Source organism: Molossus molossus, unplaced genomic scaffold (genome assembly GCF_014108415.1).
Source record: "Molossus molossus isolate mMolMol1 unplaced genomic scaffold, mMolMol1.p scaffold_m16_p_20, whole genome shotgun sequence".
Lineage (NCBI taxonomy): Eukaryota > Metazoa > Chordata > Mammalia > Chiroptera > Molossidae > Molossus > Molossus molossus.
In genome coordinates, this window is record NW_023425356.1 from 51,161,022 (window position 1) to 51,183,439 (window position 22,418).

Consider the following 22,418-nt stretch of genomic DNA (forward strand, 5'->3'; position numbering starts at 1 on the left):
AGCGGAAATAATTTGTTGTACTTTTTATTCGATTCTGTATAGCTTATAAAATTATTTTTATTAAATAAATATTTTACAGTATATTTTCCATTTTTTAATCAAAATTATTTTAAATTTATCTTTTGCTTCAGTGGGACCTTTGTATTACATCTTCACGTCTTTTAATAATTTCTCCTAAGACAAATTACATATTAAGCCATCCCCTCACATGACCTTCCTAAGTAACCTTGTCATCCTGTTAATTCTTCCACTGTTCTGTGATCTGTACCTTTGACTCTTCCCCTTATTTCTATTGTTTTCCTAATTTTTTCTAGCACTATACTGTGCTGTTATTTTTCTTGGTCTTCATCTTGATACCTCTTAATCTCTGTTCTCAAATAATTCTCCCTTTTAGAAACTGAAAAGGCCCATCCCTTCACCGTTAACTGAATTTTTAAAATGAAGACTAAATCAAGGGCAGAAGCTACCATCTTGTTTTGAAACTTCCTAGCCTCTTTGTTCTAGCCCAGAATATTCTGGTACCCTGGGAAGCATCTTGCCGTCAATCGAGAAACATTCGTTCATCATATCCCAGAAAACAAAAGCAACCTTTTCCCACGATATCCAAATGAGCACCTTCCCTTTAAAACCCTTTCCAAAACCTGCCTCATTAAGGCATTTCCTTGATTATCACTTTTTACACTTGTTTTTGTTTGCAATTGGATTGGAGGTAACTGGAACGCTGACTTGCATTTAAGTGGGGTGTGAATATGAATTTTACACGAGATATTCCGGGTTTTATACCCAGATAAGGGTTCTGTGATTGTAATGTTTCACATACATTTCTTTGATAATGGTACATTAACACCTACCTTTTTATAAATTTAAAACACTGACAGTGTACAGAATATTTTTATTTTAGAATTCCACGCATAATTTAAATTTTTACTTATTTTCATTTTGGATAAAGGTATCCTAGAATCTACTTTCATCATTTTTGAAAACTATAATGATAGCAGCCACCATTTATTGAGCACTTTGTATGCATCAAGCATACTGACAGTCTTAAAAGCAAGTATTAATATCTATTTTATTGATGGTGTAACCAGACTTAGAAATTAAAATCTTCTACAGGCTAGTGAAGCTCAGGAAACAGGGTCTGCATATCTTTTTTTTTTATCCTCACTTGACATTTTTTTTGCATTTATCTTCAGATAGAATGGAAGGAAGAGAGAGAGAAGCATCAATGTGAGAGAGACACATCTACCGGTTGCCACCCACATGACCCCCAACCAGGGCCGGGGACAAACTGCAACCAAGGTATGTGCCTTTAGCGGGAACCGAACCTGGGACTCTCCAGTCTGCAGGCCGACTCTAACCGCTGAGCAAAACCGGCCAGGGCCATGTATCAATCTTTTTTTTTTTTTTTTATCCTCACCGGAGGACATTTTTCCATTTTTTGTTCAGGTAGACTGGGAGGGAGAGAGAGTAACAGAGAGAGAGAGAGAAACATTGATGTGAAAGGGACACATCGAGTGGTTGCCACCCGCACGACCGACCAGGGCCGGGGACAAACTGCAACCGAGGTACGCGCCCTTAGCGGGAACCGAACCCGGGTCTCTCAGGACCGCAGGTCGACGCTCTAACCGCTGAGCCAAACTGGCCAGGGCGTGTGTATCAATCTTAAGAATGCATTTTTTTTAAAGTAATTTTCAACCCTCCAGTGATGGTTTGCCTACTATTCCATTAATATTTTTGGTAATGTTTTTATTGTTGACATATAATTCATACACCATATACTTCATCCTTTAGTAGTCACCCTCCCTTCAGTAGCAGGGCCCACTCACCACCCCAGCTCTAGGCAACCACTGATCTTACTGTCTCTCTAGATTCGCCTATTCTGGACATTTCATATAAATGGAATCATACAGTATGTGGTCATTTGTGTCTGGCTTCTTTCAGTTAACATGATGTTTTATAATTTCATGGTTCATTGATGCTGTAGTGGTTTTCAGTGCTTCATTCCTTTTCATAGCTGAAAATATTCCATTGCATGGACATAGCACATTTTATCTATCCAGTCTCATTTGATGGACATTTGTTTCCACTTTTTGACTTATGAACAATGCCACCATATCTCATTAATATCTGCAAAAAAAAATTACAAATTATTTCAGAGGGTCAGTGGGAAAGACATTAAACTAGGAATTCTAAAACCTCAGGTCTCCTCCAGCTTTGGTAGTACTTCCATGTTCACTAAAGGAGATTTGACCCAAATTCCTTAGTCCTTCCATAGTCAGAAATTGTCCTGTTGAAGTGTGTGGCCTCAGACTGAGTCCTGCAGCTGAAGAAACATTGGTTCATTTCACTCTAAATTCTACACTGCAGCTAGGCAGGGCACACTCATTATTGCAGTTCATTTTAACCTTAAATCTTTTTTATAAACGTAGTTTACAGTTTGGGTAACATTTAAAAATTGCCCCCTCTTGGAGAAAAGGTGCTCTATTATATCAAATGATAGAAATTCTAATAAAAATTTTAAAATGACCTAAAAACTGGATTCTACTGAGCAAATATTTTAATCTTTCCTCGTTTTTTATTTATTTCTGGCAGGGCACAGACAATCCTACTATCTTGTCATTTGTCACCGATATTTAAATTCAGCTTGCTTCCTCCCTGTACATAAAGAGGATGTTTGAGGATTTAAGAAAATTCTAGGTGACTATTTTTGTAAAAATTTTAAAGTTAAATGTATAAGGATGACAGTTAATGCCATTATGTAGGTTTAACTGTACACTTCTAGGTGACCGGTTGGACGTGCCTGAATTGCTGGAGCAAACATCCTACTTGGACTCTTGAGTCCATTCGGCTTCGATTTTGATTGGTGGGCGGGCCTGGGAGCCCTTCGGCCCCAAATCTGGTAATTAGCCAGTTCCTCATCTACTAGGGAAAACAAACTAGCGTTCGGACGCTAACAACGCGAAAATAACAGGCAGAAATACTGGTAGAAGACGTCCCAACAACTTCCAAAACCTGGCGAGACCGGTCCCGCAGGGAAAACGCACAGCCGAGCGAGGGGAGCGGCCCGGGGCCAGCCCCTCCCGCTGCAGAGCCCGCGAGGCCCGCAGTGCGCAGGCGTCTCCTGGGAAACCGCAGGAGGGCGGGTCCCGGGCGGGCGCGGAGCCGCGGGAGCACCTGGCGCCGCAGGTACCGCGCGGCTGCCGTCTGCGCCTGCGCGCGCGCGCGCCGCGGCCTCGCCGTGCGAGAGGCCCGGATGGAGGACGCGGAGACGCGCCGTTGCCATGGCAGCCGGGTCCTGGCCGCCTCGGTAGCAGGTGCTGGGGTCTCCCTCGCCTCCCGGTCAGAGCTTAGAAAGAGGCGGAGAGGAGAGCCCCCCGGCCATCTGCGTGACCTCAGCCGCTGCATCGCAAGGCAGGCGGGGCTCTAGAGGGGCCGAGGGAAGGAAGGATGGTGCGGACTCCATGGGGGCGAGGGAAGGGGGGCCGGCGGGGAGCGGTGGGCAGAAAGGTGGGTGAAGACTGGCGGGAAGAGCCTTCCTGTGGCTTCACATCTTTCCGAGTCCTGGGTCCGCGGAGCCTGGCCACGCCCGGCTTGGCTTTGTGCGTGTGACCCTGTGGTCATCTTCTCCCCCCTCTCCGCGGCCCCTGGGGGACAGAAAACTCACCGAGACACCAGCTTCCAGGAGAGGCTGCGGTCCCCACTGAGTGGCTGTACCTTGGATACGACTGAGAATGACCACCGGACGTTTGTCAGCTACTGTTCATCGACATGCTTGGTGGCATATTGGTTTTTTCTTTATTTTTACTGTTGACACTGTTGCAGATAGTCCCCTTTTCTCCCCTCCACCCAGCCCACACCCCCTTCCCCCCCATTCCCTCTGGCCGTCACTGCACTGTTGATGTGTCCGTGGGTGGTGCTGTATGGTCTTTGGCGAACCCCTTCGCCTTCCTCACTCCTGCCAATCAGTCTGGGCAGGATGCGGCCGGAGGAATGGGCCAGGCGGTCTCAGGGTGGGTTCGATTTTGCTGAAGTACTTAGTTTATATTAACAGGTGTTCTCTCTGACATTCTTTCCATGTTCTTAGACTTTAAACAAGCATATGTTTAAAAGGCAATGGAATAAGACTGGAGCCAGTGAATTAGATGCAACTATATTTGAAAGTTCTGAATCCTGAAAGTTATCAAAATTGTGTATACCTATGGACTCAGCTTAGATTCAACACTAAAGACACCAGCAGTCACCTACCCTTGTGGGAGTTAGCAGACACCCAGGGGGAAGGAATTAATTTCCCATCTCTTACTACAGTTCCCGCTTAAGAAGGTGGTTCTGGGTCCAAGCCAGTTACACAGATTTTTACTGAGGATAAACACAGAAATTTAACTTGTGCAAAACTCACAAGAAATAAGTGTTAGGTGATTCTGTTTGTGTCAAGAGTGTTTTGTTCCAGCGTGTGGATTGTGTACCAGATGGCCAGTACCCTGGGGGTAAAGATTAGAAGAACAAAAGAGGATTGATTATCCTGTGACAGTATTTGAAAAAGGCTTAGGGGACTTGGTAACAACAGTTTGTGATTTATGTCCTTTGTTTACTTGGGAACCAGCCATGAACTTTTTGAAGTTATAAGAAAAGAATGGCACTTCTAATTTGATGCAACTTTTCATTTACTTCTCAGCTTCAGCTATAGCTTTCTTTTGAAGTGTGTCATGTTAGTATGTTTTAATGACACCTAATATGTTTACTTTGTAATCATTTTATTTTTAGTTTATTGTGCTGTGTTGTGCGTTGGATTTAAATTTGAGTTTTCACTTGGGCGAGATTCTTTGTAAATAATAAAGCATATTTATCAAAGTCTTCAGGCAACAATTTATTTACAAGTCCAACTATGTTTATTATAAGATTAAGGGAAAGCACTGAAGAATTCCATGGAAATCTTATTCTAACAGTTAGTTATATAATTTAAACGTCTTAAAATAATAAATCTCAACATCTCTGGTCTGAAAAGAAAGCTGATTATCCTAAGGCATTTGTGACTGAAAAAATAGAATTATTTCTGTAGTTTGGATCACACTTAGGTTTAGTTTATTCTGCCATGGTTCATGGTACCCTTATTTTAATTGGTAGGTACACAAACATAACAGTTTGTGTGATTTAGCCTGTGTTGCAAGTATGCAGTAGTAAATATACTCACTCTGAAATATTGATTTGGTTTCTCCAGGTCACCTCAAAGTATTATTGCTCTCAACCTCTGATTTATGAATTATTGTTGTTTTACTTTGAGTCCTTTAAGAAAGTCTATTTTGTAATCTTAGTTTAAACGAAATAAATATCTGAAAGGAATTATAGTCCAACTAATACATTAGAAATAGAGTTATCTAGCTGAATAATGAACATTTCAGTGTACCTAAAACTAACTTTGTTTTGAGAGGGAAAGGAAACCAATATCAAGAACGAGCCAAAGGAAAGATGACATTTAAATAAGACAGACTTCAAAATGTCTTTAAATCTAGTTATTCAGACACTAATTATTTTATTTTTTGTAATCATATATATATTTATTTTTTTCAATGACAGTTTATCAATATTGTTTTGGATTAGTTTCAGGTGTACAGCATATTAATTAGACAATCATATACTTTACAAAGTGTTCCCCCTGATATTTCCAGTACTGAACTGGCACCATACACAATTATGACAATATTACTGACTATATTTCCTACGCTGTACTTTGCATCCCTATGAATGGTTTATAACTACTAATCTGTACTTCTCTCTCTTTTTTTTACCATGAGTTCTGTCTCTCCTTTTTCGTTTTTGCTCAGTTCCTCCACCCCCCACACCAAGTCCCCCAACCTCTCCCCACCCCACCCCAACAGCTGTTAGCCTGGTATCTATGAGTATCTCTATTTTGCTTGTTAGATACATGTTATCATGGTATGATGCATTTGCTTTTAAATTCTCTTGCTTTTCATGAGTTGGTTAATTTCGCATCTTCTAGAAAAAGTTAAAAGCAATCTTAAGAATCACCTAGCCCAACTTTTTCTGAAGCTGTGATCTCCTTTAGAGCAGTTATGCCCGGGCCATCTTCCGGGCACTTCGGCAGACACCCCGCCTCACCTCAGGACAAGGCTGAACGTGAAAATTCTGTCTTCCATTGGACCCAGATTTGCCCTGAGTTCCCAGCCCTGGGTGCTAATGTTACTACTTGAAGCAGATGAGTCCCAGTCTCCTCCAGCGGCAGCCTTCTAAACACTGTACAGCAGCTGCCGGCCATCCTGTCCGGTCTCCTTCGGCTATCACCTCAGGGTTTTAAGGCAGAATCTGGTTTTAAGGCATTTTACTCTCACAACCTAGCTCTTCCCCTTCTTCTCTTTTATGCCCCACTCATGGGGGATATCTCTGGGCACGTCTACCGTTCTTTGCATTATAGTAACTGGCGCAGGAAACGGCACAGGGCCTCATAGGTTGTCTGTATCTCACCCACAGTCTCATCCTTGGAGCTCATTCACGCTTTGGGTATCCCCATCATTTAAAAACTCATTTTGAGCCCTGGCCAGTATGGCTGAGCAGTAAGAGCGTTGCCCATGGACCAAAGAGTCATGGGTTCGACTCCAGCCAAGGCCATGTACCTCGGTTGTAGTTTGTCCCCGGTCCCGGTTGGGGTTGTGCAGGTGGCAACCAGTTGATGTGTCTCTCTCATGTCGATGTTTTTTTTTTCTCTCTCTCAATGTAAAAATGTCCTTGGGTGAGGATTAAAAATAATAATAATAATAATAAATAAATAAAATAATAATATTAAAAACTTAAAAACTCGTTTTGAACCCCATGTCCACTGTGAAAACATTTTTCATACACAGTACTGAACAGTCTTGTCACTTGGCTGGTGCTAGAGCAGCCAGCGGAAAGCTGTCCCCCCGACATGCTTCCACTGTCACTCGATGGTGAACAGTGGAAGGAAAACAATTAAACCTCACTGCAGTGAGATTTGACCAGGTGGTCTAATCAGATGTTTGGGGAGAGTAAAGTGAAGCTAATGGCCAAAACAAAGCTTGTGGGTAACTTAATAATTCAGGCATAATAGCTTTCATTTTTCATCTTTATTTATTTTTAAAATGTGTTTTTATTGATTTTTTTTTTTTTTTTTTTTTAAGAAAGAAAGGGAGAGCTAGAAACATCAACTGGCTGCCTCTTGTGTGCCCCCTACTGGGGACTGAGCGCACAATCTGGGCATGTGTCCTGAGCAGGAATGGAGCTGGTGACCTCTTGGCACATGAGATGATACCCAACCACGGAGCCACACCAGCCAGGCTCATTTTACATTTTTAAAAATGTGCCTAGGTTTCTTGTGTTCTTGACACCTGTACTTTCTACTTCCAAAAAGGGTTTTAGGCAACTTATTCTTGGTGTAGGAGCCAGAGAAGGCAGATGTAGGAACAGGTTCTCAGGTGTTTGGGGCTCTGAGGGTCGGATCTCCATAGTTCTTTTGAAGTTGGATCTAATCTTCTATGTACATTTAGAGAGCATGCTCTTTGTTTTGTTTTGTTTTTGTTTAAGTCAATATTGGGAAGTATGTAGGTAATTGCTATATGCTTCTACCTTTGGCTGTTTTGGACAGTTAAATCTACAAAAACAATTTCCCCTCAACCCTTTTCTTTTTGAAAAGATAATGTGACATCAAACTGACCCCTTCTCACTCCTTCCGGATCCTTCCTTGGGGATACGTTTATGTTCAGTTCCAGGCTTGCCCATGTTTGTTCCCTCTCGTGTGGCTGTTTGTCTGGAAGAACTGATGACCTCAGACTCAGTCTTCAAAGTCCAGATCGCATTTCCACGATATTTCCCATTTTAGACTGAGTTACTTGCTTTTTAAAGTCTTTCTTCCACAGTCATATGTATAACATTTATTAACATTTTTATTTATGTTTTTTTCTACCTTTTTAAATGATCTGTTTTGCTTATATTTGTCTTCTGTACCAGACTGCAAACACCTCAAGGGTATAGGTCTCTTTTATCATCTTTAGAGGACTACATACAGGAATATTGTGGGTATTCAATGAATGTTCGCCAAAGATGTACATCTATATGGTATGCTCAGACACATATACAGACACATTATAGGTAGAGATTTGTATGTTCCTTTTATTTGAAAGATTATGCACAAAAAAGTAGCAGGGCTAGGCACTGACCTCAATTTAAAGATAACGTTAGCTTAGTTCTCTTAAAAATGGCTGAATTTACAGACCATTTCCCAAACAGTTATTAACTTTCATCTGACATCTTATTGTTGTCACTGTCTTCTAGTATTAGGCATTGGAGTTTTGTTTGTTGATTTGTTTTTATGAAAAAAATGTTTTATTTAGAGTTGACAGTAGTCTGACTTCTGTGGAAACCAGTATTCACCATAAACGAGAATCAGTTATTACTTAGTTAAAAAGCTCTCAGGTCACAAATTATAGTTTTGCCATATCAATGACTAGACCTTTCTTTAGGAAGGGTTGAGAAACTAAGGACGGGAATTGATATGCTTGTTTCCATTTGAACATAAGAACATGTGAATGAGTGAGACTAAGAAGCTGAGTCAGGTGCTCTGACCTGGGACAAGGTATTTTAATGATGTGCAGGGAACATGGAACATTTCTCTCTAAGCCTCTGATGGTCTTCCCATCTGCTTCTTTTAGTCTCCTTGCAAATTTGGGCTTCAGGAATTGGGGGGAAGTGGGATAGTGGTTAGGAGAAGTACACTTTGAAAATGTCTGGCCATTGTAAGTCTCTTTTAGGGTATACAGGTACATGTTTATTCTGAACACCCCATGTTTTGTGTGTCTGTAGCTTGCAGACATTTGTGTTTTGTAGCTTGCTTTAACATTAATCTTTATACTCCACACTACCCCTGAAGTGGACAGAACATAGACCTTATCTCTTTTCGTCTTATAGCATTATTCTCTAACACATGGAAAATGGACAAAAATAAAGATACCGATTCCAAAGAAACTGGAGAATATGAAGATGACTTTGAAAAGGACCTGGAATGGTTAATTAATGAAAAAGAAGAAAAAAGTGATGTCAGCATAATGGAGGTATACATAAATTGCCAACAGCATTCATTAACAATATTGACAAAGTGCTTTGTAATTCTTGTATCTTATCTAACCATCACAAAATGTCTTTAATGTACATTGAACAAGTGACATTATCCCTATCTTATGGGTGAGAAAATTGAGGCACAGAGAGTTTAAATGTTGTATCTTAAGGCATGGGCTAATTAGAGAACAAGGATTAGGTTAGCACTTAATAAACCTAAAATTATAAATTTAAAATTGTACTTTATATATAATATAAATAAATAATGTAATTGATTGAATCAAAAGTAAAAAAAAATGAATGCACTTCATTTCTACTTTGTATAAACTTGAGTAAAATCATGGGGTTATACTTTTAATATAAATAAAAATTAAAGTAAATCCTCAAAAAACATGGTGTTTTTGTTAATATTGAAACCTTTAAGAGTGAATGAGCTCTTCATGGGAGTGAATATAGAGGAAACAAAAGTAGAGGTTCTTTTATTTCTTTTTCCTCTAGAAAATCTAGAGGTAAAAATGGACCTGGAATTGGATTTGGGTCCTGCAGAAAATTGCAATAATAATCTCCAGAGATCCTAAGAACCTGAAAATGATTAGGACTTGACCAATGGCAGTAACCTTTAATATATATATCTTTTTAAGAATACAAGTATTATAAAAAAACATTAAAAAATATTCTGAAAATATAAAGGGATGAAAATTTTATAGAAGGTGTAAGAATAAAATAATATTGTGTTCTTTATAGTTACCTTTTCATGCACCAGCATTAAAAATGTTTAAATATCAATCTAGTACTCAGTAACATCAAATTCGGATTTCGAGCTAAATGTTCCCTGAGTGCTGTCGCCACTTGCATTTCCCCTGGGAGGCCCACAAATGTGAGGTAGAATTTTTTGAGCAAAGAATGAGCAAGAAGCATGCACACCTTCCCATTTCTAAAAATAAGTTCCATGAGTCAGAAAATCCATTTCAGATTTTTTAACATATGTAAATAGACAAAGTGTCTCCATTTTTACTAAAAAGAGAACCTCATATCTTTTTTTTTTTTTTTAAGATGGCTTGTAGGAATGCAGAGGACATTAGCCAAGAATTCAAAGAGAATGAAACAGAAGAACACACCCAACGGCTTTCTGATCCTGACACATCTTTGAGTGATGAGGTGTCCCCAACAAGAGGTGACTTCATTTCTGTACCGAACAGTCAGCTATTGGATCCCATCTCAGATTCAGACAGTGACAGCTCTTTCCAGGATTCCAAACTGGAAAGCCAACAAGACCTGGTGGAGGATGAGGATGAGGAAGTAAAGAGATATATCATGGAGAAAATTATAGAAGCCAACCAGATTCTCCAGAACCAGGGACCGGTGAATGATAAAAGGGAGCGGAAACTTAAGTTCAAGGACAAATTAGTGGACCTTGAAGTTCCTCCACTGAAGGACACTGACGACGACCAGAATTATTTCGGAAATGAAAGTACCGTGTCTGGAAAACTGTCGCAGTTGTGTATTTCCAGCGAATTTGGGCAAGAAGATGTGCTCCTGGCACTCACGGAGGGCAGCCATGAAGAGAGCAAGGACAGAAAGATCCTCGTGGAGAGAGACGGGAAGTTTGAGCTTCTGAATCTGCAAGACATTGAGAGTCAGGGGTTTTTGCCCCCCATTAACAATGTCAGCAGTACAGAAAACGAACCCCAGCAATCGTCACCGGGGTCTTCCAACTCCTCCGTCAGTGGTGTCAAGAAAGAAGAACCTGTAGCAAACATTCAGAGCTCATCAACAGAGGAGCCCCTGGCTTTTACCCCTCAGCCCCCACCCAACCCCAAAGTTCGTCCAAGCTCTGCAGCCAACCCAGTGCCCAGTAAGGGGAGCGGGAGGCCCAATCACAGGACACAGTCTGCGAACGTATGTCCAGTGACCTCAACATATTGTCTTTCCCCCAGACAGAAGGAACTGCAAAAACGGCTAGAGCAGAGGAGAGAGAAGCTGAAGAGAGAGGTGAGAGCCCACCTGGGTGTTAGGGGAGAGGAGACTCACAGGGGCAGCAGCGTTGAAACAGTTCTAAGTACGGGGTGTATCTGCACGCTCGTTTCGTTTTCCTGAGTTAGATTAAGTGGCTGAGTGCTAAGAGTGTGGCTGGAAGGGACAGACATCATGACTAGCTTGGTCCTTTCGTGTAAGTAACTCCCTGTTATAACATTAGCCAGATAATTCACATTAAGAAAATTCATTCTGGCCCAGCCAGTGCGGCTCAGTGGTTGAGCATCCACCCATGCACTAGGAGGTCACTGGTTCGATTCCCGGTCAGGGCACAGATGCCCAGTGGGGGGCATGCAGGAGGCGGCCAATCGATGTTCTCTCTCATGGATGTTTCTATCTCTCTCTCCCTTCCTTTCCTTCTAAAAACCAAGGAAGAAGAAAACAAAATGTTTTTTAATCCATTTTGTTCTTGCATTTAACTGAACATTTCTTCCAACAGCAAGAATGTTAATTTATGAGTATACCATAGTCGAAATATTTTTAAACAATAATGATAAATTCAAACACACCCTGGCCGGTTTGGTTCAGCGGTTAGAACGTCAGCCTGCGGTCCAGAGAGACCCGGGTTCGGTTCCCGCTAAGGGCACGTACCTCCGTTGCAATTTGTCCCCGGCCCTGGTTGGTCGTGTGGGTGTCAGCCACTCGATGTGTCCCTTTTATGTCGATGTTTCTCTGTCTCTCTCTTTCTCTCTCCCTCCCACTCTATCTGAACAAAAAAAATGGAAAAATGTCCTCAAGTGAGGATTGAAAAAAAAAAATTCAAACACATCTGAAGGGACCACTAACCCGTGTTCCCATCGCCCAGCTCCAAGTCACTGAGCTGCTGGCGTGCTCGCCTCCCCCTGCTTCCCAGCTGCAGCAGTCATAGAACGTGTGCGGACAGCGCCATTGCGCAGCTGCACGCTTCCAAGTGCGTCTCTGAGGGGCTACAGCGCTTTCTTCTGCAACCACACCACCACTTGTTACCACGAACAAATGTAACAGCAACGTAACAACACTTGCAACATCTTCCCTGCTCTTATAGACACCAGGTAGTGCTGCTTCTGCATAGCTGCCATGTGTAAGGAGTGTGAGACCAAAGGTACACTAGAAGTGGAAGGGACAGTCAAGGAATTCCTGAACAGTATGTTTGCATTGCACATCCACGTAATTGTGGAATTTATCTCTACAGTTTAATTTATCTTAAAAATTGTCATTTTCTTCCTAAGCAAATCAGAGGCCCTATTTTTTTTTTTTTAAGGAAGTTCAATTTTTTTGTTTGTTTAAATCCTCACCTGAGGATATTTTCCCATTTAGTTTCAGACAGAGTGGGAGGGAGAGAAAGAGAGAGAAACATCGATCTGAAAGGGACACATCGATTGGTTGCCTCCCCCACAACCCCGACCAGGGTCGGGGACCAAACCGCAACTGAGGTACGTGCCCTTGACTGGCATCGAACCTGTGACTCTTTGGTGCGCGGGCTGATGCGCTAACTGCTGAGCCAAACCAGCCGGGGCAAGGAAGCCCAATTTTTAGATGAAAAGTGGTAGGGGCAGGGAATTCTAACTTTAGATCTCCAAATCTCTCTTTCTACTCTAGGAACTCATATGTACTTTTTTCAACCTTTTGTTAATGCCTTTTGATATTCTTTCCTCCAGGAAGAACAACGGAAGATAGAAGAAGAGAAAGACAAGAAAAAGGAGAATGACAAAGTGTACAAAGCATGGCTGCAAAAGAAAAAAGAGCAGTTCGTAGAAATGAGAAGGGTTCAGCGTGCAAAGCAAATCGAAGACATGAGCACTAGAGTAAGTACGACTTCTCTGTGAAAAGTAATTTCCCCCAGATACGGAAGCTGGATTCATTTACAGAAAGGCATCTGAGGATCAGCTAAGCACGCACGGAGAAGCAGAGAATGTGGTCCAGGAGCTACCCTCGCTAAGCATGCATCGTGCTCATGGCTACAATTACATTCTAAGTAGCCTTGTAAACATCCAGTGATTCCTATTTTATTCTAACTTCTATAACACTGAAAATGGAAAACTACCATTTTTTTTTTTTAAGATAGCGTAACTTTGATACTCAAATAGGACAAAGATAGCGTGTACACACACAATACCCCGTACACCTGGGACTGATCCCAGGCTCCCTCTGTGGATACCAGAATCCCTGTATGCTCAAGTCCCTTATATAAGTGGTGTAGTATTTGCATATAACCTACATAATCCTCCCATATATTTTAAATCACCTCTAGATTACGTATAACACCTAATACAATGTAAATTATATGGAAATAGCTGTTATACTATATTGTTTTCTTTCTCCTATGTATGTATATGTGTGCATTTCTTTTTTTATTTTTCAAATAAGTTTTTTTCCAATTATATTAATTTATTTTTGTTACAGAAGTTTCCCCCTAGCTACCCTCCTCCCCATTCCCCCCCAGCATTGTTGTCTATGTCCATTGGTTATACATGCATGCATATACGTTCTTTGGTTTATCTCATCCATTCCCCACCCCCCTCTGCTGAGGTCTGTCAGTCTGAATGATACTCCTTTCTATGGGATTGTTTTGTTCGTCAGTTTATTTTGTTCGTTATATTCCACAAATAAGTGAGATCACGTGGTATTTGTCTTTCTCTGATTGGCTTATTTTGCTTAGCGTAATACTCTCGAGGTCCCTTCATGTTGTCTCAAAGGATAAGAGATCTTTCTTTTTTTACAGCTGCATAGTATTCCATTATGTACATGTACCATAGCTTTTTTATCCACTCATCTATTGATGGACACTTGGGCTGTTTACAGATCTTAGCAATTATAAATAGTGCTTCTTTGAACATAGGGGTACATATATTCTTTCTGATTGCTGTTTCAGGCTTCTTAGGATATATTCCTAGAAGTGGGATCCATATGTGTGTATTTCTTATTGCGATAACATTATATAAGTTTCAGGTATACAACATTACAGTTCCATGTCTGTATACACTATGGTATGCTCACCTGTTATCATCACACCCCCTTCACGCATTGTGCCCTCTCCTCACTCCCTTGTCTCCTAGTGCCCACCTATGCATTTTCTCTACCGAAGACATTGTTTTTACTTCGTTTTGTTTGTTCATTAGTTTCTTTTTTGTTTTATATTCCACATAAAGATGAGTGAAATCACAGTTTTTATCCTTTTCCATATGACTAACTTCACTTAGCATAATACCCTCGAGATCCATACATGTTGCTGCAAATGGCAATATTTTATCTTTTTTTTTTCATGGGTGAATAATATGCCATTGTACATAAATACTACATCTTAGTCATCCAATCATCCACCAGTGGACACAAGTTGTTTCCATGTCTCTGCTCTTGTAAAAACGCTGCCGTGAACACACAGGCGCTGTCTGTGTTCAGTGAGATGTTTGAAAGAAGCCAGACGGCCAGGACGGCAATGCTGAGTTTCCAGACAGCAGGGTGATCCGTGCTGCGGACTCCAAGGTGACGTAGCTGGCTTGGGTGCAGGCCATGAGGTTGGCGTCATTATGAAAAATGGATGAGTGGGCCCCGTTTTTGTGAGGTCCTGCAGGCAGGGCCTCAGAAAGTCGTCGCCGTCCATTTGAATGAGCAGAGCTTATTCCTGTAACCAGCAGGGAAACAGAGACCCCCAGCAAGCGTTCCGACTGTGGCTGAAAAAGAAGCATGAGGAGCAGCTGAAAGAAAGAAGGACCGAAGAGCTACGGAAGCAGGAGGAATGCCTGTTCTTCCTTCAGGAGACAGAAGGCCGCGAAAAGGCTTTCAAACAGTGAGTCAAAGGCAGAGCCCCGCTTCCCCAAGGTCGCTTCTGAGTCATGTAATCAACGGGGCTCGAGAAAACATGTGACCTTTGACACTGCATACCGATTCAATTTTAAATCCACACTGCAGTACAGATACATACGAAAATTCTTTAACTCCACACTTCGCACAAGATTGATACCATCCTTTTAAGTCGTTTTCAATACTAAAAGAGGTTCCTAGGGCCCCCCGTGTGATAGCCTTGGGTAGCCTACCATTCATTCATCCGTTTGCCGGTTCATTCATTCATTTGTTTGTGGATTTGTTCACTTCTTAGAGAAACGGGCCAAAGATTGGTTACCGCTTCTCCTACACAGTTCTCAGAAAAGTGGAACAAGGAGTTGCATTTACCTAGAACTATTTTCTGTGAAGAAAGGCAGGCAGACTGAGGAGAGAGATCTGTATAGACCAAATGAAAGGAGATTTAGCATGTTTTGGTGGTTTAAAGCAATCCGGTCTCGTCTCAGCTGTCTGGGTAGGACCCTGCGGTGCCTGGCTAGGCCTGAGGACACACTGTCTTTGCGCCAGCAAGCCCTGTGGGAGTGGGTGTCCTGTGGTTTGAAGTTTCTTTCATTTCTGTTTTTTTCTTTTTCTTTTGGTGTATTTCTCTCTCTCTCCTTCCTTCCTTCTTTAAAAAAATATCTATCTATCTATCTATCTATCTATCTATCTATCTATCTATCTATCTACCTACCTATCTACCTACCTACCTACCTATCTATATCCCTTTTTTATAGAAGCGGTCAATGTGCATTATGGAAATGGAGGGAGAGAGTCACATTTCATCCCTCAGAAACCACTACTGTTCAAACCTTAGTGCATATCTTCTAGATATTTCTGTGTATCATTTAAAAATAGAAACCCCCAGTTCACCCCCAAAAGGACTACAGTTAATGTGCTCAAATTAGTATCCAAATCAGGACCAAAATACATATGGTTATGGTGTTTCTGAAGTCTCTTATTCTGACACGATTATTTAGTTGTTCAGGTTTACTTCTTTAAGACTTTTATATCTATGGTGTGGGCTTATTTTCAGGAAGAGCTGTTTGTGCACGGAAAGGCGGGAGCCCTACCCTTTCCCTGCCGGGGAAGCGAGGCGGCATCACACAGCCCGCTCTCCGCCCGGCCCAGCGAGGTGTCGGCCGCGACGAGTTGCAAAAAGTCAGCTATTTGGAATCTGTCACATGCTTATTTGCTTAGAAAGCCATATATATTTTTTTAAAAGATAGGTCCTATATCACATATAAAATAGTGTTTATTACTTTAAAAAATTTATGTTGGCAAATTCATTATAAGACAAACTTAATTTCAAACATTCAATACCAAATGTAACTATGCTTTCTTCTGCGAGCCTAGGGCCAAAGCCTGAAATTTTTCAGTTAATACTTTAATTTGTTTTGTGACTACAGCATTTCAGTGTCAAGAAATGTGATGTCTTCTCACGTCCATGGCGGTAACTTTATAGCATGAAGCGTGTCTTCAGGCTGACGCCGGGTCTGATCACGTCTGTTTCCACAGGTGGCTAAGAAGGAAGCGGGTAGAAAAACTCGTGGAGCAACAAGCTGTCAAGGAAAGAACTAGACAGTTCCGACTCGAAGCAAAGCGTTCTAAACAGTTGCAGAATCAACTATATACTATGTCTGAAGCCAAATCTTTTCGTTTTACTGATCATTACAACTAAAGGTATCCACTGAACACTGATCATTACGACTACAGGTATCCACTGAACACTGATCATTATGTCTACAGGTATCCACTGAACACTGATCATTGTGACTACAGGTATCCACTGAACACTGATCATTACGACTACAGGTATCCACTGAACACTGATCATCACGACTACAGGTATCCACTGAACACTGATCATCACGACTACCGGTTTCCACTGAACACTGATCATCACGACTACCGGTTTCCACTGAACACTGATCATCGAGACTACAGGTATCCACTGAACACTGATCATTACGACTACAGGTATCCACTGAACACTGATCATCACGACTACAGGTATCCACTGAACACTGATCATCACGACTACAGGTATCCACTGAACACTGATCATCACGACTACCGGTTTCCACTGAACACTGATCATCGAGACTACAGGTATCCACTGAACACTGATCATCACGACTACAGGTTTCCACTGAACACTGATCATCACGACTACAGGTATCCACTGAACACTGATCATCACGACTACAGGTATCCACTGAACACTGATCATCATGACTACCGGTTTCCACTGAACACTGATCATCGAGACTACAGGTATCCACTGAACACTGATCTTACGACTACAGGTTTCCACTGAACACTGATCATCACGACTACAGGTATCCACTGAACACTGATCATCACGACTACAGGTATCCACTGAACACTGATCTTACGACTACAGGTTTCCACTGAACACTGATCATCACGACTACAGGTATCCACTGAACACTGATCATCACGACTACAGGTATCCACTGAACACTGATCATCACGACTACAGGTATCCACTGAACACTGATCATTACGACTACAGGTATCACTGAACACTGATCATCACGACTACAGGTATCCACTGAACACTGATCATCACGACTACCGGTTTCCACTGAACACTGATCATCGAGACTACAGGTATCCACTGAACACTGATCATCACGACTACCGGTTTCCACTGAACACTGATCATCGAGACTACAGGTATCCACTGAACACTGATCATTACGACTACAGGTATCACTGAACACTGATCATCACGACTACCGGTTTCCACTGAACACTGATCATCGAGACTACAGGTATCCACTGAACACTGATCATTACGACTACAGGTATCCACTGAACACTGATCATTACGACTACAGGTTTCCACTGAACACTGATCATTACGACTACAGGTTTCCACTGAACACTGATCATTATGACTACAGGTATCCACTGAACACTGATCATTACGACTACAGGTATCCACTGAACACTGATCATCACGACTACCGGTTTCCACTGAACACTGATCATCGAGACTACAGGTATCCACTGAACACTGATCATCACGACTACCGGTTTCCACTGAACACTGATCATCGAGACTACAGGTATCCACTGAACACTGATCATTACGACTACAGGTATCCACTGAACACTGATCATTATGACTACAGGTTTCCACTGAACACTGATCATTACGACTACAGGTTTCCACTGAACACTGATCATCACGACTACAGGTTTCCACTGAACACTGATCATCGAGACTACAGGTATCCACTGAACACTGATCATCACGACTACCGGTTTCCACTGAACACTGATCATCGAGACTACAGGTATCCACTGAACACTGATCATCACGACTACAGGTTTCCACTGAACACTGATCATCACGACTACAGGTATCCACTGAACACTGATCATCACGACTACAGGTTTCCACTGAACACTGATCATCACGACTACAGGTATCCACTGAACACTGATCATCACGACTACAGGTATCCACTGAACACTGATCATCACGACTACCGGTTTCCACTGAACACTGATCATCGAGACTACAGGTATCCACTGAACACTGATCATCGAGACTACAGGTATCCACTGAACACTGATCATTACGACTACAGGTTTCCACTGAACACTGATCATTGTGACTACAGGTATCCACTGAACACTGATCATCGAGACTACAGGTATCCACTGAACACTGATCATTATGACTACAGGTTTCCACTGAACACTGATCATCACGACTACAGGTATCCACTGAACACTGATCATCACGACTACAGGTTTCCACTGAACACTGATCATCACGACTACAGGTATCCACTGAACACTGATCATCACGACTACAGGTATCCACTGAACACTGATCATCACGACTACCGGTTTCCACTGAACACTGATCATCGAGACTACAGGTATCCACTGAACACTGATCATCGAGACTACAGGTATCCACTGAACACTGATCATTACGACTACAGGTTTCCACTGAACACTGATCATTGTGACTACAGGTATCCACTGAACACTGATCATCGAGACTACAGGTATCCACTGAACACTGATCATTACTACTACAGGTATCCATTAAACACTTCATTTTGAAGCTACTATCAGAATTTTGGGAATTTTTTTATGGCCCATGTGCTTTGGTTATACTCTATGAAAATGGTACGTATTTTTTGGTGATGTTGACAGTGATTTATCTCTCTCTCTCTTTTTTTTACGCTAAAACAAAATAGTAAATTTCTCCTCTTAAAGTGTGTGTGTTATACCATCTCTTAGTCCATGCAACAAATTGAGCAATGAATGAACTCTGCATTCTTTATTCCCTTACTTCTAAATTATTTTAACATTTTTAGCCGGAAAGATTCACAAGAAAGGCACAGATTTCTATTCTTAGTTCCTATTATCATAAAAAAAAATTGCAATGGAACATTTCATAAGGCAGGAAGAGTTACCTCTTAAACAAGCCTGGCTCAATGCCTTATACAAAGTTCTATTAAATCAGCTTTAAATTAGAGTAGCTATAGATAGTAGGGTTGGCCTACTTATTTTTTTTTAAAGTAACAATTATGTATAATACCATTTTAGATATGTTATAAAATTAGCCAGCTCTTAGTTTATAATCTGGTATTGTTGTAAATGCTCTACATAAATAATTTGATATAATGCTTATGACAACTCTATTAATCTTCTTTTTGCCCATGAGGAAATTCTAGAGGTGAGCAGTTTGCTCACAGACTCTGATCTGTATGATTGCAAAATCTTTTCACTTAGTTATAAAGTTTATGTACCTTGGGAGACATTAGGGAAACATTTAAAATTATATAAGAATTGGATGTGTAATCGATGTTTCTCTCTCTCCCTCCCTCCCTCTCTCCCTCCCGCTCTATCTGAAGATACATGCAAAAGTGTCCTCTGGTGAGGCTAAAAAAAGAAAAAGAATCGGAGGTGTAGAGGAACAGTACCCTTGATATGCGTAAGGTGTTTTAAGAGGCGGAGGACAAAGGCAAACACAAGTGTGATGGAGAGCGCAGAATCACTGTAGGAGTTCTGCTGCAGCTTCGAAAGACAGATTCCCATGAGCTGGCTATTTGTACGTTAAATTAGAAAATGAGGAAAACTAATCCTGTCTCAGCTTCTTATAGCTCTTTCTGCATTAAGTGAGATGATCATGGGAGCCTATCCTTTGTTCTGTGAATGTGCTGTATGACACTGGTTGATTTTCTTGTTCATCCTAAGATAAATACCACCCTTTACTATGCGGCTGCATCCAGGTTGCTATTATTTTGTCGAGGAGGATTTTTTCATCTGTACTTGTAAGATACTGTGTGTAGTATTCTTTTCCTACGGTGTGTCCGTGTGGCTTTGGTATCAGAGTAATGTTGGCCTCATAGAATGAGTTAGGAACTGTTCCCTGTTCCCTCCTCTTTTAGTTTTTGGTTTTGGAAGAGATTGAGAAGGATTGCTATTAATTCTTCTTTACCTAGTTGGTAGAATTTGCCAGTGAAGCTTTCTGGTCCTAGACTTCCGTGGTGGTTTTTGTTTTTCAGTCGACCGTACTTTTTAGAGCAGCGGTAGGTGTACAGCAAAACTGGGCAGCAGGTGCAGCATTCTCATATCCCCTCCCCCTCCCACCCCGCCCCCGCTAGCATCCCTCACCAAAGTGAGCAGAAGGTACAGCATTCTCATATACCCCTCCCCCCCTGCTAGCACCCCTCACCAAAGTGAGCAGAAGGTACAGCATTCTCATAGACCCCCTCCCCCCGCCCCGCTAGCATCCCTCACCAAAGTGAGCAGAAGGTACAGCATTCTCATATACCCCTCCCCCCCCGCTAGCATCCCTCACCAAAGTGAGCAGAAGGTGCAGCATTCTCATAGACCCCTCCCCCCCGCTAGCATCCCTCACCAAAGTGAGCAGAAGGTACAGCATTCTCATATACCCCCCGCCCCGCTAGCATCCCTCACCAAAGTGAGCAGAAGGTACAGCATTCTCATAGACCCCTCCCCCCCCGCTAGCATCCCTCACCAAAGTGAGCAGAAGGTACAGCATTCTCATATACCCCCCGCCCCGCTAGCATCCCTCACCAAAGTGAGCAGAAGGTGCAGCATTCTCATATACCCCCTCCCCCGCCCCTCCCCCGCTAGCATCCCTCACCAAAGTGAGCAGAAGGTACAGCATTCTCATATACCCCCTGCCTCTCCCCCCCCCCCCCCCGCTGGCACCCCTCACCAAAGTGGGACATTTGTTCGATCAACGAACCTACACTGACCATCATCATTCCACAGTGTCCATAGCTTACAGTAGGATTCGCTCTTGGTGTCGGAGGTTTTTGATTACTGATTTAATCTCTTGTCATAGGTCTATTCATATTGTCTGTTTCTTTTTGAGTCAATTTAGTCATTTTTGTTTCTAGGAATTTATCCATTTTATCTAGGTTGTTTAAATTGCCAGTGTACAGCTGTTCCTTTTTTATTTCAATGAGGTTGCTAATAATGTCCCCACTTTCATTTCTGATGTTAGTTATTTGTATCTTTTTTTCTTATTCAGTCTGGCTACAGGTTTGTCAATTTTGTGGATCTTTTCAGAGAACCAACTTTTGGTTTCCTTGATACTGTTGTTTTTCTATTCTCTATTTTGTTTATTTCTGCTCTAATTTTTATTCCATTCTTATCACTAGCTTTGGGTTTAGTTTTCCCTTCTTTTTCTAGTTCTTTAAGGTGTAATGTTAGGTTGTTGATTTGAGATCTTTTTTAAAATTCTGTTTAGTTTGATGAATTGTTATCTTTATTGTTATTATTGACACTTTTTTTTTTTTATCCTCAGCCGAGGACATTTTTTCATTTTTTTAAATTCAGATAGAGCGGGAGGGAGAGAGAGGGAGAGAGAGAAACATCGACATGAAAGGGACACATCGAGTGGTCGCCACCTGCATGACCCAACCAGGGCTGGGGACAAACTGCAGCCAAGGTACATGCCCTTAGGGGGAACCGAACCCAGGTCTCTGTGGACCACAGGCCGACGCGCTAACCGCTGAGCCAAACCAGCCAGGGCTTTATTGACACTCTTAAACCAGCCATTGCAGAAGTATGCTGCTAGTTTGAGGTTACAAGAGGGTCCAATTTCTTTTTTTTATTGTGGTAAAAATGTATATAAAATTGACTTTTTAAAAATGTACAACTCAATGGCATTGAGTACATTTATGTTACTGTACAACCATCACTACTTCCCATCTCGAGTTTTCCATCATCCTAAACAAAAAATGCCCATTTGGCCTTCCCTGGCCCACGGTAACCACTGTTCTACTTTCCGTCTCTGCTCTGATTACTTCAAGAGCCTCATATAAGTGGAGTCATACACTATTTGCCCCTTTGTTTCTGACTTCTTTCACTTAGTGTCAAGTTTTAAAGATTCATCCATGCTCTAGCATGTATCAGATTATCATTCCTTTTTTATTTTTATTTTTTAAAAATATGTTGTTGATTTTTAGAGGAAG

The 22,418-nt window shown here is 41.7% G+C and overlaps 1 protein-coding gene across 1 annotated transcript; it reads left to right on the forward strand.

The window, feature by feature from the left end:
* The first annotated feature begins 3,254 nt into the window (after positions 1-3,254).
* On the forward strand, positions 3,255-16,633 carry CCDC181 (coiled-coil domain containing 181). The gene is made up of 6 exons (XM_036272825.1): positions 3,255-3,450; positions 8,932-9,074; positions 10,132-11,070; positions 12,750-12,896; positions 14,724-14,878; positions 16,429-16,633. The coding sequence occupies exons 2-6, from the start codon at positions 8,955-8,957 to the stop codon at positions 16,589-16,591; spliced, it is 1,524 nt and encodes a 507-aa protein (XP_036128718.1). The 5' UTR covers positions 3,255-3,450; positions 8,932-8,954; the 3' UTR covers positions 16,592-16,633.
* Positions 16,634-22,418: the final 5,785 nt, after the last annotated feature.

Coding starts and splice junctions, on each gene's coding strand:
- CCDC181 (XM_036272825.1), top strand. CDS start 8,955: ATGGACAAAAATAAAGATACCGATTCCAAAGAAACTGGAGAATATGAA. Junction 11,071..12,749: donor GAGAGAAGCTGAAGAGAGAG/GTGAGAGCCCAC, acceptor TCTTTCCTCCAG/GAAGAACAACGGAAGATAGA. Junction 12,897..14,723: donor TCGAAGACATGAGCACTAGA/GTAAGTACGACT, acceptor TCCTGTAACCAG/CAGGGAAACAGAGACCCCCA.